Raw genomic sequence first — 22,258 nt, forward strand, 5'->3', positions numbered from 1 at the left:
CCACTGGAATCCACCATTACAGTACACTCTGTACTGTGACGTAATTGCTGGGAAAGGTCTTCCTCATGTGCCGAAAACTCTCTCCGAGTACACACTGGAGGGTGAGTAGTTTAAATAATGTAAAGCCAGTTTGTACAAGGGCCTCCAAATTCCCTTATTTTCTTTCCAGTACTCGAAGGGACTCTGTGACATGTCTATTTGTATGTCATGAAAATAATCCTCCATCATTCTTTGGATGGTGATTGTATCAGATGGAGTTATGGGAGAGGTGCCACTAATGTTGGGCAATTCTCTTAGACCCGACCAGATGTCAAAATATTTTTTCTGGCTGCTGCTGAATAAACTGAATGAGGAGACATCATATTGCCATGTGTCACTTGAGCTGCCAACTTGCTCACCAGGAGCTCTTTGCATCTTTTAAGATCTGGGTCAGTTGGAAAGAAAGACACAGCATATGATATAAACCTAGGATCAAGCACGTTTGCTAAAATTTAGTGATCAGATTTCAAGGTATTGGCCACCCGTGGATCCTGGTGAAGCATATAATGGACTTGATCTACAAGTCCATCAACTTTGCAGATTCGCTTTGTTTAATCTCCTCCTTCAATTTCTCTAGATGATTTTCCAAAAGGCTAATTAGGGGAATCACCCTACTCAAGCTAGCAGTGTCAGCACTCACTTCAGATTTGGCTACTTAAAATGGTTTGAGCGCCTTGCAAAAGTAGAAAGTACTCTCCACTGTGCTGGGCTAAGGTACATTCCCTCTTCTCTCCCAATGTCATGGCTTGTTGTATAGCTATGGATGGCTTTTTGCTTTTCCTTCATACGCTGAAGCATATAAAGAGTGGAGTTCCATCTTGTTACCACCTATTGCTTCAGTTGATGACAGGGCAAATTAAACTATTCTTGCAGGTGCTGCAATCTCCTGCATACTGTTGCTGAATGACAAAAATGTCCCACAGTTTTCGGGCCACAGACTGCATTTCCGGCATGCCCCTGTCATTTTAAAAAAAAAACCCTGCACCACTAAGTTGATCATGTGAGCAAAACAGGGGATGTGTTGTAATTCAGCCAGCTGTAATGCTTTCACAATATTTGTTGCATTATCAGAAATTACAAATCCTGAGGAGAGTCCAAGTGGGGTAAGCCATGTTTCTATGACATCTCTTAGTTTTTCTAAGAGTTTGTCAGTGGTATGCCTCTTATTGAATCCGGTGATACACAGAGTAACCTACCTCTGAATGAGCTGGCATTGTTTGTTAGATACTGCTTCTGCTGAAGGTGATTCACCCACTCACTGGGCTGTCACAGTCATGTAAACTTTAGTTTGCCTACTACTGCTTGTCCACATATCTGTGATTAAGTGGACAGTGCGTACAATGGCATTTTGTAGGCCAATAATTTAGGTTTTTTTTAATGTCCTGGTACAGCCAAAGAATGGCATTTCGGGTAAAATGAAACTGAGATGGAATTTGGTACCAGGGACACAGGTCCTCAATTAACTATGGAAAACCCACTGCATTAATTGCGGATATTGGACACAGATCTAATACTAGCATAGCCATCATGGCATCGGTGATCCGCTGTGCGACTGGGTGAGAGCTGTCATACTTGCTTCCCCTTGCAAAGGATTGTTTAACAGTCAATTGTGTTGTTAAACTACTACTAGTAGTCTTCTTGGTCCATTTCTAGGATGAAGATCCACCCCGAGCAGCAGCAGCAGGCCTAGCACTCAAGGATTCTTCTGAGGAGTCCTGGAAAGGTGAGGAGTCACCTAGCAATAACAAATTGGATGCCGGACTACCTCTGATCATTAATGAGGATATTGAGGACGAAGGTCTTGGTGGTGGAGATTACAGCTGCTGGGATCTAGTAGAGAGAAGGGCTGATGTTATCAAATACTTGCAAGAGCTTGCTGCAGATGACGTAATAGCGTGGAGGTTCCTAGATGCTTAACGTCCCTACCTCTACTTACTGTGGTTCTACAAAGGCTACAGATGGCTTGACAAATGTTGTCAGGATTTGGGTAAAAATAATTCCACACATAAGAGGTGGATTTGTTGGTCCTATACCCAGGCATGACAATGACCTTCTTCTTATCATGGCCAAGAGCTGCTTTCACTGGTGTCTGACTTACACAAACAACATCCTCATCCTCAACATCCTCATTAGTGCCAGTGTCAGCTACACAAATATACCCCTCATCCTCTTGCAATTCCATGGTGGCATCCTCAATTTCTATGTCATCAGCAATACTTATGCTGTTCATCCCCACAAATACAGAGGGAGCAGAAACTGTGGAAGGTGGCTTTTCTGAAAGGTCAGGCTCACACATAGCACTTTTGGACACACTTATACTCTCCTCAGGGATCTGTGGCATTTGTGTTTCTGAATGCACAGTTTGATCTACTTAGTGTTTTTCAGTTTTTTTACACTTCTTCTAAAGTCTGAGTCTGCCTCACTGACAGTTGCAGAACTACCACTCAGAAATAAAGGCCACTGTGTGTGGTGAATGTTATGTTGTAAATTTTCTGTTTTTCTGCACTAACCTTTAGATGTGTTTTTGTCTTTAACCCTGTAAAATCTCGATTTTTTTTTATTTCAGATACCCTGATGATTTTTTTAAAGCTCTGTGCCCTTGAGCATCAGCTGTAGATGATAGTGAAGGACTAGTATCATCATCATGAAATGTTGCAGCAGCTCCAGTGCTAGCATTTGCTTGCTGCTTCTGGTCCTCTCCATTGGTTGGTTGTTGTGATCTATATTGATGAAAACACAAAAACTACTTACTAGTATTATGTATTTACTAATCACCACTCACTGCGGAGTCACAGTACTTGTGTGTTATAAATAGACAGTGGGTTACGTCCAGCAGGGTCACAGTACTTGTATACACATTGGGGTACAGCCAACAGAGTAACAGTACTTGTATACAGTATACAGTGGGCTACAGCCCAAGGAGTCACAGTGCTTGTATACATAGTGGGGTATGGCCAGCAGAGTCACAGTAGTTGTATACAGTGGGCTATGGCCCAAGGAGTCACAGTACTTGTATTCACAGTGGGGTACTCTGGACACATCACAGTTATACAGTATTAATATATATAGCAGAGTCAGCACAGCATACAGCAGCATGTCCCCTATACACACTGGGTACAGCACAGCCCCTTGTCAGACTCTGGACACAGCACAGTTATACAGTATAAATATATATAGCAGAGTCAGCACAGCATACAGCATATACACACTGGGTACAGCATAGCCCCTATACACACTGGGTACAGCATAGCCCCTATACACACTGGGTACAGCACAGTCCCTTGTCAGACTCTGGACACAGCACAGTTGTTAAATTAATATATTAAAAATAATAATATATAGCAAAGTCAGCGCAGCTTGGGTAATCTTGGATTCCTGCTGTTCTGATTCCTTGTCTCCATACTAGTGTATGGGGACAGCGGGTCATTTCGAGAGAGAATGGTAAGCAGGAGATATCTGTGATATCTTCTGCTTTACCTTCTTAACGAATGGCCCAAAAACTTAATTTCTACAAAAGCAGTTGTAGAAATGTTAATGTTAATTTTTACCTGCTTTTGTAGAAATTAAGTGACGACGAATAGACCCCTATACTGTATGTTTTAAATTAAGTCATATCATTTAGAGAGAACTTAAGGCTAGAGCCTTAACTCATCCGTAATAATGTGGAATTCTCCTATGTGACAAATCAATCTCTATTTAATGCTGTCAAATAGAAAACAACTGCTGAAGCAACAGTGGACATATTAGAAACTGCCAACTGCAGGGTTCCTAATTAGTTGTCATGAGGGAGAGGAAAAAAGAAAGAGATCTGCGGGTCAGGAAACTTCACAAAGTGAGTTTTGACTAGACAAGAGAAGACAGAAACGTAGAAGAATGTATAAATGAAAGCAGAAGGATAGAGGCTGTGAGCACAGAAGGAAACAAATCATCTTGATCAGAAATTAATTACTATGCAATAAAAAATGTTCCAACATCTTTCTAAACCAATAGAAAAGACATGCAGAACCATATTCACTCAGCAGTGCTGCGCTGCAGGGCACATCTGAAGCTTCTTGAAGTGAATGGGTTGAACAGGTGTCTTATAGCTGTGTATTTGCTTTGTAAATACCCACAGGGTGCATTTTCATTTTCCAATAAAGCATCTCAGAGAGGCATCATGAATGCCTATCCTTAGCAGTGATGTCTGCATATGGCAGGAAAGGAATTATATCCAGGACCAGATTAACAATGGGTTGGATGGGAATACAGCTCCAGGCATCCACATAGAAATAAGCCCATCATCATTACAGCATGATGATGACCAGACACCCTGCTGGCCAAATGCTCAGACATAAATAATGAATATTAAAATTGTGTAACACCTCCCCGATAATTAACATTTGAACTCACCACGAGCGCCGGAGCAAATTATCAGCTGTATGACCCGAAACCTTTCACTGCTCCGATCGGATGAGAGTGTATATATGTTAAATGACGTATGTGCTTCTCACCTCTGTACTTTGGGTCTGATTCAGAGATGGACGGAATTGCAGAGCCGTACACAAGCAGATGTGCAATTCTGCCCATCTCAAATGCAAATTAAGCAGTAGGTGTGTTTAGAAAACAGACACCTCCTTGCTGCATCAGCGTGATCCCAGCAATGCCATCGGTCGCGATTGTTGTCCCTTTGGCCAGGCTGCAGTAGCTGAAGCTTATCGCAGCCTGGCCGGATTCTGGCAGCTTGCAGTGACAGGAAGTCTGTGTCCATGGATGCAGACCCTGGCCTCAGCACTCCCAGAAAACGGGGCACACTACACCCCAATTGCTTCTGCCTGTAAATCAGGCAGAGGCTTGGGGGAACCACAAATGCGCAAATTGGGTCCTGTGCACATGCGGAGTAGAAAACATCGGAGATGTGCGCTGACCATCGGGTAAGCTTACTTCTCTGATTCAGGCCCCTTGTTTTCAGTGCCTCCACCCAAATCACGTTTTTCTCTTTTGGGGAGTGTTCTGGTAATACACCAGGGGGAGATTTGTGAAGCCCCCTGACCTGTACTAATACGCTGTGACACACTGGCCCTGGTTCAGAGCCGGACGCTCTGACAGAGCGCTAGCTCTGAATCAGGCCCGTCCTTCTGAATTTTTAGAGCGGCCACCCACAGCTATAGCGAGCGGCCAGGAAGAAGGTCCTGATGGTCAAGACCATCGCGACCATCGGGCTTGCGATGAAACCCTTGTGGTAGGGTCTCGTTGCCGCAAGCCCTGGAGTGCTTTCGGCTCTTTCAGAGCCGAGAGCACTCCCATTGACATCACTTGTGAGGTCAGTGGGGCCGGCCCGAGACGGTAGGCGTTCCCATGGGAATGTCTCCGTCTGGGCAGCCACACCCCCGGCACGCCCACCAAAGGGGGCATGCTGTCACTCACCATCTACATCATGCCTCCTTTGTAGCAAGACCCATAGCGACGGCTTGGTCGGCGCTATCCAGGTCTCGCGCATGCGCACAGGGCCAACATCAGCGCTCACGAGCGGGTCTGAATTAGGCCCACTGTGTGCTGCAGTAGCCAATCCGGCACATTACTGAACTGGAACAACTACATGTAGCTCTTTTACTTTATAGAAAATATACTCCGGTATAGTATAAAATAACAGTCTGAAGTATACAGTAACAGTCAGGCGTGTATTCTGGATAAATATGTCGGATGCTAACTGACTCCTGATACTGGAAATTATCTCAAGGGGTGAATGTATTATGTACTGTGTGTGTGTATATATATATATATATATATATATATGTATTGAGACGCCCATCGGCAGCTTTGCAAGTCTCAATACAAGTCCCAGCGGCTGCCCCAACATGGCTAACTTGCAAAATATCCCTCCACAGAGGTGCATGCAAACCTCCTTTGCTCAGCTTCAAACAGCGACACACTGCAGGTTCTGGGCCTGATTCAGAGCCGGACGCTCTGACAGAGCGCATGCTCTGAATTAGGGCCGGTCCTCTGGTTTTTCAGAACAGCCTCCTAGCCGCTCGCATAGTTGTGGGTGACTGACCACCCACAGCTATAGCGAGCGGCCATGATGATGGTCGCGATGGTAGGGTCTCGTTGCCACAAGCCCAAGAGTGCTTTTGGCTCAAACAGAGCCGAAAGCACTTCCACTGACATCACTTGTGATGTCAGTGGGGCCGGCCCAAGAGAACGTCTCCGTCTGGGCAGCCATGCCCCCGGCCCACCCACTAAAGGGGGTGTGCTGTCACGCAACATCGACAGCACGCCCGCTTTGGTACGAGACTGGGCCACCATCTAACCACTTGTGAGCGCATAGTGCTCGCGAGTGGGTCTGAATCAGGCCCTCTGTTCACAGCTGCAACCCAAAAAACTGGGGAAATATATCTCAAAATGGAAACCCTGCTACAAACCAAGAAAAACAGGACAAAAAAAAAAAAGTGTAAACACTACTCAGGATGCTCCCCTGTCTGCTGCCCTCTCAGTTCTGGGTAGGGATGGCAATTAACCATCGATGGAGAGAAACCATGGATGGTTGCCCACTGTTGGTAGATGGCTGTGCCATCGATGGTGGAGATAGTTTCCCACCATCCATGTTAGCTGTGCACCTGATGTTTTTCTCCCTACTCTTTCATTGCAGAGCTACTAGTCTGCCAGCCTATAGGCCTGCACCTCAGCCAGCAGAAACCATTGATGGTATACAGTACCATTGCATAGTTTTATACCATCGATGGTTCCAACAGTATTTTCCATTGATGGAAACACTATTGGCCATCCCTAGTTCTGGGGTTTCCCACTCTCCAAACACACAGACCTGTTAGGCTTTTATATATTTAGGGAGACATTGGGTCTGATATTGTAAGGGACGTACACATCCACCTAGCACTGACCACACCCACACAGCACTGGTCTCACCTCCTGCACTTCCAAAATTAGATCCCTCATCATTCTCAGCCTCAGGCCCATGTCATAGGCAAACGCAGGGGGGTTTCCGTCTGCCTGGAAACACCCCTCCCAATCCTACACCATGAACACAATAGAAACAATAATGTAATAGAATGTTACTAGTGCTGCATGTTCTTCACAGTATCACAAATTAAATAATTAGCACCACCTGTGGATCTTTTAACATGTATCAGTCAGTAATAAATAACCTGTGCACCAACTAGGAGATCTGGAAAACATTCACTGTTAGGGATATGCAGCTATAGAGCCCAATATGTACATATATGTCCAGGGCAGTGCTAGATTATTCTGCTGCTCCCCCAGACTCCTGGACTTGCTCTAATACTCTGGAATGGTCAGGGCCGGTGCAAGATTTCCGGGCGCCCTAGGCAACATTTCACCAACCGCCCCTACTCCCTTCAATTCATAATATGCCATGCATCAGTCTCCCCAGTTAAATAACATGCCACACAGCAGTGTCCCAAATTCACAATATACTATATAGATTATTACACACAGCAGAGCGCCAAAATCTTAATGTACCTCATAACACTGCCGCCAATTCATTATATGCCACTCAGCCATGAATTATGCCATTCATTTGCAGATTCAGCGGCGCCCTCCAGTGGCCGGCGCCCTTAAGAGGATGCCTAAGGTTGCCTAATGGTAGCACCGGCCCTGGGAATGGTGCCCACATCTAAAATAAATACATTCAGCTCAGGCAGGATGGCCCTACTGTCGCATATAATGACTTTTGTGATTGATGCTCCTCTACATGCTGGAATTATGACAGAATATACTTTGTATGACGCATTTTAACGCTGGTTAAGTGATAATTATACCCTCTTCATGGACTGGCCACACTCAAGCATTTTGAAACCCCCCTCTAGAAATCCTGCGTTTGCCACATGATGTGGCCCTTAAATCAGCCCTGTTTATATCAGCAATGCAATGAATATCAGCTGCCATACTGGTAACTAATACAATGTTTTTTGTCACTCTTTTCTTTCACAAGGCATATTCAAATCCCCACATCCTTGTTTCAGGTCAACAACAAATTATGTATTGACTATATACCTGAACAGCAGCTGACTAGATATTTGCATTAAATATATTTATTTTTCTTATCAGCAAATAGTTTACAGTGGTAGAACTGCCAATCTGGTGGAAATTTTAAATTAATTTGATGCAGCTATGTGGAAAAATATATGTAGCAAAAATAATATTTTCTCTAGATTTGCACATATAGTATAGATTTATAATCCAAGTGATGTTTTAATCATTTTTCTGCAGCGGCTGTCATGAAATTGTCAATCAGGGAGCAGGAAAAATATAGCTTGGAGTAGACAGTGGTAACCAAACCTACTGTTCAAAAGTTACATCTCCATTGCTTGATACATCTCCCCCAGTATTAATTAAGAAAATAACACCTTACCAAATCTGAGCTTCTGTTGTTCATGGGGTTATCTATTATATAATTTGGATAATATTTTGCTTGATTGATTCTTTTTGTTATGTTTATGTTTAAAATAATTCTAAGGATTTTGAAATTAATTTTTTACTTTTTTTGCTGTGATATTCATTGAAACTCAAAATTGACTGCAAAAACAGCAAACACATTTACAGTTTTGTGTCATTCGCAATAAGAGTAAATTTACTAAAGTGAGAGTTTTTAGCAGGGCCGGATTAAGGTTTGTGGGGGCCCTGGGCAACAAACATGTGGGGGATATATATATATATAATATATACATACATTCAATGGACAAAATGGCATACGCAGTGCCCCCAGTAGGGGTAGTGCCACAGTGGTGGTGTCCCTTATGCAGAGCCCCCCAGTAGTGTTGCCCCTTATGCAGTGCCCCCAGTAGTGGCAGTGCCCACAGTGGTAGTGTCCCTTATGCAGAGCCCACAGTATTAGAGCCCTTTATGCAGTGCCCCCTATGCGATGCCCCGAGTAGTAGTGCCCCCTGTAGTAGAGCCCCCTGTAGTAGAGCCCCCAGTAGTAATGCCCCCAGTAGTAATGACCCCTATAGTAATGCCTTCTATAGTGAAGCCGCTAGACACAGAAAAGCAAAAAAACAGACCTACTTAAAGCCCCGCTCCTGCATCCGCTGCCTCCGGTCCACCGGCTCTTTGGAACCATGGGAGAGACGTTATGACGTCTCTCCGATAGAACACTGCACACTGCTGGAGCCGGAAGCCGGAGCTCAGGAGTGAGCTCTGACCTCTGGCTGACGCTATGGTGGTAAGAAAATCTCAGCGGGCACCCTGCAAATAGAGCCTCCCTGTGGCGTCTGGCTGAAGTGGGTCGGAGGAGGCGGAACTGGTTCCGTTTCCCATTCCGGCCCACTTTACCCTCTGGTGTGGGTATGTGGGGGCCCTTTCTGTGTGGGGCCTCGGGACGACCGCCCCTGTCGCTCCCCCCCTTAATCTGGCCCTAGTTTTTAGAATTGGAGATGTTGCCCATAGCAACCAATCAGATTCTAGCTATTATCTTCTAGAAGGTGCTAGTTAAATGTTAAGTAGAATCTGATGTAGGCAACATCTCCACTTCTAAAAACTCTCACTTTAGTAAATTTACCCCTAAATGTTCAACTTGGTAACCACTAGAAACATTGTGGCAAAATTGATCGCAAATTCAGTTTCCTGGAGGAAAATGCCGTTTTGTAGAGGTGGGAAGTTTCCGTGATATAATCTTTGTATTTTGCCATTCAGCAGAGTATTTGTAAATTCACATTTTGGAAAATTTATAGTCTGTGAATAGAGTTTGGATGAAAATGGTCAATGCTACAATACATCCTGCTATGTGGTATAGTAAAACGGGATGTAGTTTATATAACCGTGTGCGCTCAGAATGCCGGTGCTGTAATCCAAAAATGGGTCAGTATCCTGATGACAGCATCCTGATGGTAAGTAGTGGGGTTAGGGGGAGAGTTATGGTTAGGAGTTAAGGTTACACACTAGGGGGAGGGTTAGGTTAAGGTTAGGGGTTAAGGTTAGACACTAGGGGGAGGGTTATGGTTAGGCACTGGGGGGGAGGTTAGGTTTAGGGTGCGGGGAGGGGGGGTTAGGTTTGGTGTAGGAATGGGGGAAGGGATAAGATACTTACCGACAGCTGTCGGTATCTTAACCCTGTCGGGATGCTGGCGTTCTTCCAGCAAACTGCAAATTAAAGTCCTGATACACTAAGGGCCTGACTTAGAGGCGTACGCAATCCACAGTCAATGCCGATGTTCATGTAATTAAGAAATTAATTGCAACTGCGCATGTGCAAGAAATCCTGTAAACCTCTATGGCGCATGCGTTACACAGTGTGTATGCACAAAGGTTCTGTTGCGTTCGGCACAGATGGTATCAGATATGGAGATGAAAAGTGATGGGAGGTGGCCTGAAGTGAACCCAAAAAAGTCTGTGTCATAGACGTGTTATGGGAGTGTTGCAGATGTGTTAGTGATTGGGGCTGTGTTCTCAGATACACTGTAGAGACCATAGTCAGATGGAGACACTGCACCTGCTATGTGGCTGGTTTAATTGTCGATGGTGAGCGTGATGGTGCGCAGATGGGGGTGTGTCAATAATCACCAGTGCAGAGACGCTGAAACTGGGTGTCTCAACACTGGCTGAATCAGATGCAGACATCTACACCAGGGGAAGGCTGATACTAGCACTTGCACAGCCCTGACTCCGGCAACAGACGCAAGAGCGGATGGAGCAGTGCCCACCTCTGAATCTGACCCCAAATCTCTATTAAGCAGAACCAAACACAGTAAAATAAAAAGGCACTCTGAGTTTAAGGGAAAAAAAATTAAGTCAATATCGTAAAAAATAAGTAAATTAAATACTTATGTACATTTCAAATGAGTAGACAATGCACAACTCCTTTATAAATTGTCTTTCAGCACAGGCTACTGATTACCTACCATGAAAAGCTTCTGCATGATATATTGAGGGATACAAGGAAACCTTTTGGGGAACAACGATACCTGGTCCCAGGTGAGTTAATTCCCTACAGGGAGGAGTTGTACCTTATGCAGTGAAGAAATTGTATTTGTTTGTGGTGAAAGGAATCAAAAAAACCTTTTTAGGAATATAGGGAACCTTGAGTAGGTGAGTCCCTATGTGGTTATTCTACTATATTTATAAGCACTTTTGTTGGATTGGAGCTTAATTATTTCCTTATTTCCCTCACTTGAGACATATCACATCAAGACAACAGGAGAGGAATTGTATATTGTGACAGCACCTATTGAACACTTTTTCAAGGATGATGTTTATTGTCCTTTTACCTCTGACTCCGTTGTTTCCTTTTTAAAAAAACTTTATTAGTATGACAATTAAAACTGACCCTATGTGTTAAGTGCTGTTGAATTGTAACAATTAGTAATTGTGGCAATTATTAGTATTGATGTACACAAAATATATTAAATTATGTCAAAAATGTAGGTATAAATAGGATAAAAAAAATATATATATTTATATATAAGTAGGTATGCAATATAATTCTATAAAATGTTATTCTAAAAATACACTCAATTCGATATCGATATTTATGCCTTGTGGTTTAAGGGTTTTGTAATAGGAAGATCCATATACTTTCTTGCTTTTTTCTCTCCTTCACTATATCGCCCCCACCCTCCAGTTAGCTTTGACTTTTTGGATTCCCATAAATTTAAGTCCTGTGGGAATCTTTCATGTGCTTCTAAAAAGTGCTGGGAAACACTCTGGGTCTAATTCAGACCTGCTCGCAAGCGCCGATGCACTCGCAAGTGGGTCGATGTAGAGGCCCTGCGCACGCGCAGCGGCCGCACTGAACGTGCACAAGCCCCGGAGCGAAAGAGAAATTCTCTCGCTTTGGGGCTTACTACAAAAGGGGCAGCTGTCGATGGTGATCGACAGCTCGCACCGTTTTGTAGGCAGGGCGGGGGGTGGCTTGCCAAACGGAGGTGATCCCGATGGAGCGCCTGCCGTTTGGGGGCGGCCCCACTGACATCACTCGTGATGTCAGTGGTGAGCTTCCGGCTCTAATAGAGCCGAAAGCTCACTGGGGCTTGCGGCAGACGAGACCCTACCACAAGGGTCTCGTTGCAAGTCGCGATGGTCTTGACCATCATGACCATCAACCTGGCCGCTCGCTAAAGCTGTTGATGGTCACCCACAGCCTAGCGAGCAGCCAGGAGGCCGGGCCGGAAAATTTATGCGGCCGCGCTCATTCAGAGCGAGCGCTCGCATTTTGCCAGCGTCTCTGAATGAGGTCCAATGTGTGGTAAGGCCTTTTTTGATGTTATTAATGTGTTCAGCGTTGCGAGTCTTTATTTTCCTTTTCATCTGGCCTATGTATTTTTGTCCACATGGACATTCTAAAAGGTAAATAGTACCATTGGTGTTGCAAGTAATATGATCAGAAATGTGGAATTCCCTTTGATTTGCTGAAACTGGTGTTATTGATGTTGTGGAGCGGTCTTCTTTTCTTAGATTCCTGCACCCTTTACAGTCTAGACATCTGTGGAACCCCTTATTGCCTGTTTTTCTCCTTTTTTGTTTTTTCTACTGTGATATAACTTGATGTTAATTTCTCTTTCAGGTTACTTACATTCTTGTAAATAACCTTAGGTTTTCTTGGGATCAGGGTTTTCAGATCTTCATACATTTCCAGTAGGTGCCAATGCTTACTGTATGTAGCATTTCTCCAATAAGTTTATTATTACAATTGTATTGTGTAAGAATTGCTAATTCAAAGTTATCTGCCTTGTTTTTTTCTTCTTTATCTCTTATTAGATCTTCTTCTTTTTTAATTCTCTCAATTTTCTGCATATTTTTTCTGAGTGTTTCTTCTTTATAGCCCTGTTCTAGGAACTGGTTTGTCAATTCTTTACTCTGTTCTTTAAAACTAGCGGCAGACAATTATCTGCACTCCCTTGCCCAGGACTCGTGGAAGGGCCTTGTCACGGGAGCGGAGGTCTCTTTGCGCTGGGACTTGGCGCCACCAGTTGCTGGTGAGCAGCCGGAGAGTCAGGCCAAGCACCACACAGTCCAGCATACAGCCTAATAAGCAGCACAAAGTTTGGCACTTCGGTGACAGGAGGCCCAGACACCTGCAATTATTATATGAATGCAAAGGTACGGACCCTCGGAAATATCCTCCCTTTCATCAGGTAGAGGAATTTATTTATTGCATGCATATTCAATAACTTGTCCATTGAGCCTTGCTTCAATTTACCATCAGATGGCTCACTAACAAATTGTCTTACTAACAAACTGCTGAACTGTGCTATTTAAAACAAATCTGCATATTCAACAACTGTACTACTACTGCTAAAATCTTCTGCTTGTGGATTTACCATCTGAATTAACTGTGCTCTGCTACAATAATCATTGCTTACTAATCAACTGTAAATGAATGGTATTTTAATTAATACTAGTTGGAGTACCCGGCGTTGCCTGGAATTTTAAGAATGTTTGTATGCACATCATCCTCCAACCAACCTCTCCTTAGGCAGGCCTCACCGAAAAGTGTGACAAACTTCCCCATCAACAGTCCTAAGGTCTTTGAAGGAAGTAGGACCTGTAATGGTGTAAAGCAAACTTGGAAGATAGAAGCATTCAAAATATGTAAGATGTACAGTGTAAACACAGCCAAGAGCTTCTGTTGCTCTGATACCAGGATGACCATCTACAGCGACTCCTTGTTTTCTGCACAGAAAAACTTTTGGAGAAGCATTCCATGTGTAATATTTTGGCAGCTCACAGTACAGCAGGGTCCTTGCAAAGTCATCATTTTAACACAGTTGGAAGAAAGTAGTGAATGTTGTTGCATAATTTGGTATAGTTAGAGAGCTAAGAATGCTGGCAAAGCCTGCTAAAGCTCTCTTCGATAATAAACATTAAGATCATGACAAAACATGACAACACAAAACGCTTGCTCCGAGGCCCTACCCATATGCCGTGAGGCCCCACAATGAGCGTCCAGCAAAAATTGTGTTTTTTAATTAATTGGAAATTAAAAACTGTTAATTTTTATTTAAAAATGTTTTAGTTGCCTCCGCTGTGTTTTAAGACGCTCGTATGTAAAATGTCATGATCTTCGCTTTTAAACTGTGGATTTGTATAGAAAGACAGAAGTACAGTAGGACATTTTCATTTTTATATTTATATAGTAGAGAAGATAGAAAAGAAAGAATAGTAGATAAGCTAAATCCTTTTGTAATTCTGTACCTGACCTATAGAGGGCAAATGCTATGCAAAAATTGTGGTTTTTCATTAATTAAAAATTAACAGTAATTAATTTCGATTGAAAAAGATTTTAGTCGCCTCCGCTGTGTTTTAATACGCTCGTATGTAAAATTTCACGATCTTGGCTTGTAAACTGTGGATTTGTATAGAAGGACAGAAGGACAAATTTTCACTTTTATATAGTAGATATGCATTTTTGGTTGTTGATATTAATTTATACACAAAGAATATTTTTCCACCTGTGTTTTATGTTTTATATATGACTAGCTGGAGTACCCGGCATTGCCTGGGATTTTAAGAATGTTTGTTTGCACATCATCCTCCAACCAACCTCTCCTTAGGCAGGCCTCACGAAAAGTGTGACAAACTTCCCCCATCAACAGTCCTAAGGTCTTTGAAGGAAGTAGGACCTGAAATGGTGTAAAGCAAACTTCGGAGATAGAAGCATTCAAAATTTGTAGGATGTACAGTGTAAACACAGCCAAGAGCTTCTGTTGCTCTGGTACCAGGATGACCATCTACAGCGACTCCCTGTTTTCTGCACAGAAAAACTTTTGGAGAAGCATTCCATTTGTAATATTTTGGCAGCTCACAGTACAGCAGGGTCCTTGCAAAGTCATCATTTTGACACAGTTGGAATAAAGAAGTGAATGTTGTTGCGTAATTTGGTATAGTCAGAGAGCTGAGAATGCTGGCAAAGCCTCTAAAGCTCTCTTTGATAATAAACATTAAGATCATGCCAAAACATGACAACACAAAACGCTTGCTCCGAGGCCCTACCCATATGCCGTTAGGCCCCACAATGAGCATCCAGCAAAAATTGTGTTTTTTAATTAATTAAAAATTAACAGTAATTCATTTCCATTTAAAAATGTTTTAGTTGCCTCCGCCATGTTTTAATACGCTCGTATGTAAATGTTATGATCTTCGCTTTTAAACTGTGGATATGTATAGAAAAACAGAAGTACAGAAGGACAAATTTTCGCTTTTATATAGTAGAGAAGATAGAAAAGAAAAAATAGTAGATAAGCTAAATCCTTTTATAATTCCGTACCTGACCTGTAGAGGGCGAATGCTATGCAAAAATTGTGGTTTTTCATTAATTAAAAATGAACAGTCATTAATTTTGCTTTACATTTTTTAGTTGCCTCCACCGTGTTTTAATACGCTCATATGTAACATTTCACGATCGTAGCTTGTAAACTGTGGATTTGTATAGAAAGACAGAAGGAAAGAAGGACACATTTTCGCTTTTATATAGTAGATATTCATTGAAGTAAAAATATTTAAAATCAGCAGCTGGATGTAGGTGCCTTTACTGATATTTATTAGTACACATACATCCGTGGAGTATTCAGACCCACATTGTATGGGCAGCCCAGATCAGACTGCACCATAATACACACACATTATTGTGTTATTTAGAAATGCTCACTTTTTTCTTTTGAGTTTTATCTTTAAAAACTGTCTCATCTTATCAATTTCACTTTAATCTTCTGTATTGTCCTTCTGGAATGTTTCTAATCCACTTTTGGTGGTGGTTGCTGTTTGCTGCTAGTATTGTATTGTAGTGTACTTTTTTTCGGTGTGTTCGTGTTTTGATTTTTTTCTTCTTCTATCGAAGATAATCCCGAGATTATAGGTCTGCCGGGAGGGTTATTGATGTCCTTGTGGATTTTAGGTTATATGGTAGAAAATAGGAATTTTTGGATTCTTTATGTAAAGGTAGTCATATTCTTTCTTTAGTATGCCCGTTCCAGTCCCTCATCCAGATGGCTTATTAACTCTTTTTGGAAGTTTTCTGTGGGGTCTTTGCTTAGTTTTTCTATTTTATTTTCATATTTGATCTTCTCCAATTTAACGGCTTCACTACTATTCTTTCATCTTTTTGCAAGTCTTTTAAAGCTTTTTTCTCATTTAATGTTAAGTTGTATTTGGGTTTTATTTTTTCCTGGTATTTTGTTTATTTCTTGTTCTATTGCTTTTTGGAAGGTTTGGATGTGTGCACTTTTGGTTTGGTGTATAAAAGGTTGATGGTGGTTTTAAACATGTATGTTGTGTGACACAGTTAGGTTAGGGGGTCCCTCTCCTGGGTAGAGGACTCCTTCCTTTCACACACAGCAGCTGGGAAACAGTACGCCAGACTGGATGCAAGTACAAGCTGGTCGGCGCCAATCTTTATTGTACAATGTCAGAAACAACATAAAGAAAACATAAACCTAAATCCTAGCCCTGTCTGGGCACTAACTTCACAGGTAGTTCCCTCACTACCAGAACCTGGCAGGGCCTAATGCCCTCACCAGCAACAAAGGCACAGCACAACACTTACAGTTAGGTTTTCAAGTGTCTCTGAGCAAACTCCCTGTCTGCTCTCCCAGGTGAGACACTCAGCCCTAAACAAACTAGGCTTATATTGGCCACTCTCAGGTGGGAACCCTAACAAGCCTGTTACCAGGCTGTGAGAACCAAAACCTGGAGTGGCCGTGGGTGGAGCCCTCCCTCTCCTCTCACCCACAACCCCCAGGTCCCAAACCGGCTTTTCAAAAAGCCAAAACTCAAGCCTGCTACACTGCAGACTTTCTCCTGGGGGTTTAAAACACATAAGACAGGAATCTGGGACAAATGTACCTGCCACAGACCACTTTACCAATGATCCTATCACATATCCCCCCCCTTTGTTTCGACCTGTGGGGCGGAACAACTGAAGCCCCCAAACAATGAACGCATGACAACTCGTCAGCATTGGCCAGCTTGCTTCCTGGCCTGTGTTCCACTGAAAATTTAAAAGTTTGTAACGCCAAGAACCATCTCGTAATTCTCGCATTACTGTCCTTATTTTCGGACATCCACTTCAAAGGGGCATGGTCAGTGATCAATTTGAACTTTCTTCCAACCAAGTAGTACCTGAGAGCCTCTAACGCCCATTTTATGGCCAACATCTCCTTCTCCACTGTGGCATAGTTTCTCTCATGTACATTCAACTTTCTGCTAAGATAAAAAATAGGGTGTTCCTCACCCTCCTTGTTCTGGGACAGGACCCCTCCTATACCTACTTCTGATGCATCGGTTTGTACTATGAATTCCCTTTCAAAATTAGGAGTCATCAGGACTGGTTGGGAACACAACGCTACTTTCAACTCCTGAAAAGATTTCTCTGCCTCAGAACTCCATTCTACCATGACTTTTTGTTTGCCTTTGGTCAGGTCAGTTAGCGGGACTGCCATGGTGGCAAAGTTGGGTATAAACCTCCTGTAGTACCCCGTAATTCCCAAGAAGGCTCTCACCTGCTTCTTATTCAGAGGCCGTGGCCAGTTTTGTATGGCATCAACTTTATTGAGCTGAGGCTTTATCAGGCCTATGCCAATGGTGTATCCCAGATATTTTACTTCCTCCATGCCTAGACAACACTTTTTTGGGTTGGCTGTCAAACCTGCCTTATAGATGGAGTCCAACACTGCTTGTACCCTGGGTAAGTGAGACTGCCAATCAGGACTATGAATGACCACGTCATCCAGATAAGCAGCCGCATACCATCTATGGGGCCTTAGAATCCTGTCCATCATTCTTTGGAAGGTAGCAGGTGCCCCATGTAGCCTGAAGGGCAACATCTTGTACTGAAACAAGCCCTCTGGCGCTGAAAAAGCTGTCTTTTGTTTGGCGCTCTCGGTTAATGGTACTTGCCAATACCCTTTGGTTAGGTCAAGAGTGGTTAAATACCTTGCTGTCCCTAGTCTCTCAATCAGTTCATTCACTCTTGGCATCGGGTAGGCATCGAATTTTGAAACACTGTTCAACTTTCGGAAGTCATTGCAGAAACGCACACTCCCGTCGGGCTTTGGAATCAACACAATGGGACTTGACCATTCACTATGTGATTCTTCAATAACCCCTAACTCTAGCATATTTTTAATTTCTATCGACACCGATTCTCTTTGTGCTTCTGGTAACCTATAGGGCTTTAGATTAACTTTAACCCCTGGGTCAGTGATGATGTCATGTTTAATGACCGAGGTTTTCCCAGGTACGTCAGAGAACAGCACCCTATTTCTGATCAGAAACTCCTTGACCTCTTGTTGTTGAATTGCCGACAGGGTTTTTGCCACTGTCACTTCGGGAACTAAGGACCCTGGATTTACTGGAGGGGCTCGGACGGCCGACAGTACCGTTCTATCTTTCCAGGGCTTTAACAGATTTATATGGTATATCTGTTCCGGCTTTCTTTTCCCCGGCTGGTAAACTTTGTAATTGACCTGCCCCACTCTTTCTAAGATTTCAAAGGGCCCTGGCCATTTAGCCAAAAGTTTATTTTCCACAGTGGGAACCAATACTAACACTCTGTCCCCAGGAGCAAAGCTGCGTAACCGAGCATTGCAGTTGTATACCCTCTGCTGTGCCTGTTGAGCCTGTTCCAGGTGCTCTCTCACTATCGGCACTACCGCAGCAATTCTCTCCTGCATTTGAGAAACATACTCAATCACCGTTTTGTAAGGACTAGACTGCCCCTCCGATGTCTCTTTGGCAATGTCTAGTAACCCCCTTGGGTGTCTCCCATACAGCAAGTCGAAGGGTGAAAACCCGGTGGAGGACTGGGGAGCTTCTCTTATGGCCAACAATAAATACGGCAATAAGTAATCCCTATCCCTACCATCCTTGTCGACCACTTTCCTAAGCATGTGTTTTAACGTCTTGTTAAACCTCTCGACCAGCCCATCGGTTTGGGGGTGATAAACCGAAGTTCTTAACTGTTCGATTTTGAACAGGCGGCATAACTCTTTCATGACTTTTGACATAAACGGTGTACCCTGGTCAGTTAGTATCTCCTTGGGTATACCCAGCCTGCTAAAGACATGAACTAGCTCTCTGGCAATGGTCTTGGTTGACGTATTGTGCAACGGAATCGCTTCCGGGTACCTGGTAGCGTAATCCATTATGACCAGAATATACTGGTGTCCCCTGGCAGACTTCATTAAGGGTTCAACCAAACCCATCGCTATTCTTTCAAACGGCACCTCTATAATAGGCAATGGAACTAGTGGACCCTTAAAATGTGGCCTGGGAGCATGATACTGACACTCAGGGCAGGATGCGCAAAAGTCAGACACCTCTTTATGAAGCCCGGGCCAGAAAAACCTCTGCATTATTCGCTCAGTGGTTTTCTCTACCCCTAGATGGCCTGCCGTTATATGACCATGGGCCAGATCCAACACTGTTCTTCTGTAGGCTTTAGGAACTATTAGTTGTTCCACAATATCTTCCCCCTTCTTAGTCACCTGATATAACAAATCCTGACACATTGCCATGTGGGGATAGGACAAAGGACTATCAGGGTCTATGGGTTTACCATCAACTACTTTTACATTCTCCCTGGCTTTTACCAAAGTAGAGTCATTCAACTGCTCCACAGCAAAGACCTCTCTTCTAACCTCTAAATCAGGCAGACGATCACCTGGCCCAACAACACTTCCCACCTCAATGGGAGGCACATCAGTTGGCGGGCCACCGTCACGTTCCACATTCTCTAGTTCGCCAACCATAGTAGAAAAAGGGAATAACTCTGACTCAGAAGAAACTCCCTCCTCCACTACATCGACAACCTTCTCAAATGGATCGGGGTTGTTCACCTCTGGAACAAAACGGCTTTCCCACAACTTCCAGAAGTGAGCAAAGTCTCTCCCCAATATTGCATCGTACACCAGACCATGCACCAAACCCACAGAAACTATAGCAGAGCCACATGGTGTCTCGATGTTCACCTCGGCCATAACATAATATCGAGTATCCCCATGTATGCAGGTCACACCAACAGTTTTCCCTGTATGCCTCAAGGGGTTCACCAGCTCAGCTTTTATAAGTGTCACCAAGCTACCAGAGTCTAACAGTGCCTCTACTCGGTTGTCATCTACAGTGAGTACACACATGTGCTTATCAGTCTCAGCCTGCCGGTCAGCCGTACAGGCTGTCTGTGCAAAGAAAGACCCCCTGCGGTAGACATGAGCAGTATCACATTGCATAGGTTCAGTTGTAAGTGAACAATTAGCGGCAATATGGCCAAAGCCACCACATCGGAAACACTGAGTCATATTAATGTCTAGTCGTTTACGGGGCAAGAACCTTCCTGGCCTGGCAGGCCTGTCTCCAGGTTCTACACCCTCAGTCTTAGGTACATTCCACCGCCCAGCACCCTTCTCCCCTGGAACAGTCTTACCAGTGTCTGTGGGAGTTCGCCGGTGCACCATCGGGGCTCGGTGGGGCATACTCATCAGCTCCTCAGCTGCCACGTACCTCTCCACCAGCTCGACCAACTGGTCCGTGGACTTAGGGTCTGCATGGCTCACCCACTTGCGCAGAGTCACAGGTAATGATCGCAGGTACCGGTCCATCACGACCCTTTCCACGATCTGTGGTCCCATCAGCGTCTCGGGCTGTAGCCATTTTGAGGACAGATGGACGAGGTCATGCATCTGTGAACGTGGAGGCTTGTCCCTATGGAACTCCCAGCGGTGGACCCGTTGGGCACGAACAAAGGTGGTGACTCCCAAGCGAGTTAGGATCTCCTGTTTTAGTTTTTTATAGTCCTTGGCATCAGCCAGGCATAAGTCGAAATATGCTTTTTGTGGCTCCCCAGACAAAAAAGGTGCCACCAGACTTGCCCACTGCTTATTGGGCCAACTCTCCCTTTCGGCCGTTCTTTCAAATGCGGCGAGATAGGCCTCCACATCATCGCCTGAAGTCATCTTTTGAAGGAAGTGACTAGCTCGTACGGAGTGAGTGGGGGTGGGAGGACCAGTAGCAACATCTCTGGGCTGGGCGACCAGGTGCTATACCACCTCTTTTATTGCCTGGCAGGTTTCCTCGATGGCAACCTGTTGTTGCCTCTGGGCTGTCTCCAAGGCCAACAGTTGCACCCTGGTGGATTCCTGCTGAGCCCAGGTAGATTCCTGCTGAAGTTTGTTCGTCTCCTGCTGAGCTCTGGTAGATTCCTGCTGAGCTCTGGTAGATTTCTGCTGAGCTGCTGTAGCTTGGAGGAAGGCCTTAATCATGTCCTCCATTTTGTCCTGGGGTGTAGGTTGGAAGCTGAACCTTGCTCCTCTGAGCATTGGCTGACACCTCCTCTATGGGACTCCAAGGACACAGTGTTATTTTCACACTCACAAATTGGGTGTCTGTCCCTTTAATTTTTAAACGGAACGTTTTCCTCTTGCTGCAACTTCAGTGTGTGGGTGCCCGCATTCTCCACCATATTGTGACACAGTTAGGTTAGGGGGTCCCTCTCCTGGGTAGAGGACTCCTTCCTTTCACACACAGCAGCTGGGAAACAGTACGCCAGACTGGATGCAAGTACAAGCTGGTCGGCGCCAGTCTTTATTGTACAATGTCAGAAACAACATAAAGAAAACATAAACATAAATCCTAGCCCTGTCGGGGCACTAACTTCACAGGTAGTTCCCTCACTACCAGAACCTGGCAGGGCCTAATGCCCTCACCAGCAACAAAGGCACAGCACAACACTTACAGTTAGGTTTTCAAGTGTCTCTGAGCAAACTCCCTGTCTGCTCTCCCAGGTGAGACACTCAGCCCTAAACAAACTAGGCTTATATTGGCCACTCTCAGGTGGGAACCCTAACAAGCCTGTTACCAGGCTGCGAGAACCAAAACCTGGAGTGGTCGTGGGTGGAGCCCTCCCTCTCCTCTCACCCACAACCCCCAGGTCCCAAACCGGCTTTTCAAAAAGCCGAAACTCAAGCCTGCTACACTGCAGACTTTCTCCTGGGGGTTTAAAACACATAAGACAGGAATCTGGGACAAATGTACCTGCCACAGACCACTTTACCAATGATCCTATCACAGTTGGTATTGATTAATGTTTTCTTGTGTATTTTGTTTCTTTTCATTCTTAAAGAACTTCTTAAGGCATAATTTCCTGACGAATTTATGAAGGTCAATGTAAAGATTAAGGCCCTCATTCAGAGCTGTACGCTCTGAGCAGAGCGCACGCTCTGAACAGCGCGCACGCTCTGAATGAGGGCCGCCCTCCATAATTATGGAGCGTCCTCCTGGA

General features: G+C 44.2%; 1 protein-coding gene across 3 annotated transcripts in view; it reads left to right on the forward strand.

Moving 5' to 3' along the window:
- LOC148524224 (uncharacterized) overlaps positions 1–22,258 on the forward strand; it is a 182,376-nt gene that overhangs the window by 107,584 nt on the left and 52,534 nt on the right. For 2 of the 3 annotated variants that reach the window (XR_015878378.1, XR_015878379.1), the window contains exon 2: positions 10,869–10,962. Coding sequence is in view for 1 of the 3 variants with exons in the window: in XM_088472098.1 (XP_088328224.1) it covers positions 10,869–10,962; positions 12,861–13,015 (249 nt within the window). In the remaining 2 variants the exon portion in view is untranslated. Of the gene's footprint in view, positions 1–10,868; positions 10,963–12,860; positions 13,146–22,258 lie in introns of those variants that run through there. The other variant, XM_088472098.1, reaches the window with a different exon arrangement.

The sequence above is a fragment of the Taudactylus pleione genome, unplaced genomic scaffold, assembly GCF_031769625.1.
Source record: "Taudactylus pleione unplaced genomic scaffold, aTauple2 ptg000120l, whole genome shotgun sequence".
NCBI classification, from domain to species: domain Eukaryota; kingdom Metazoa; phylum Chordata; class Amphibia; order Anura; family Myobatrachidae; genus Taudactylus; species Taudactylus pleione.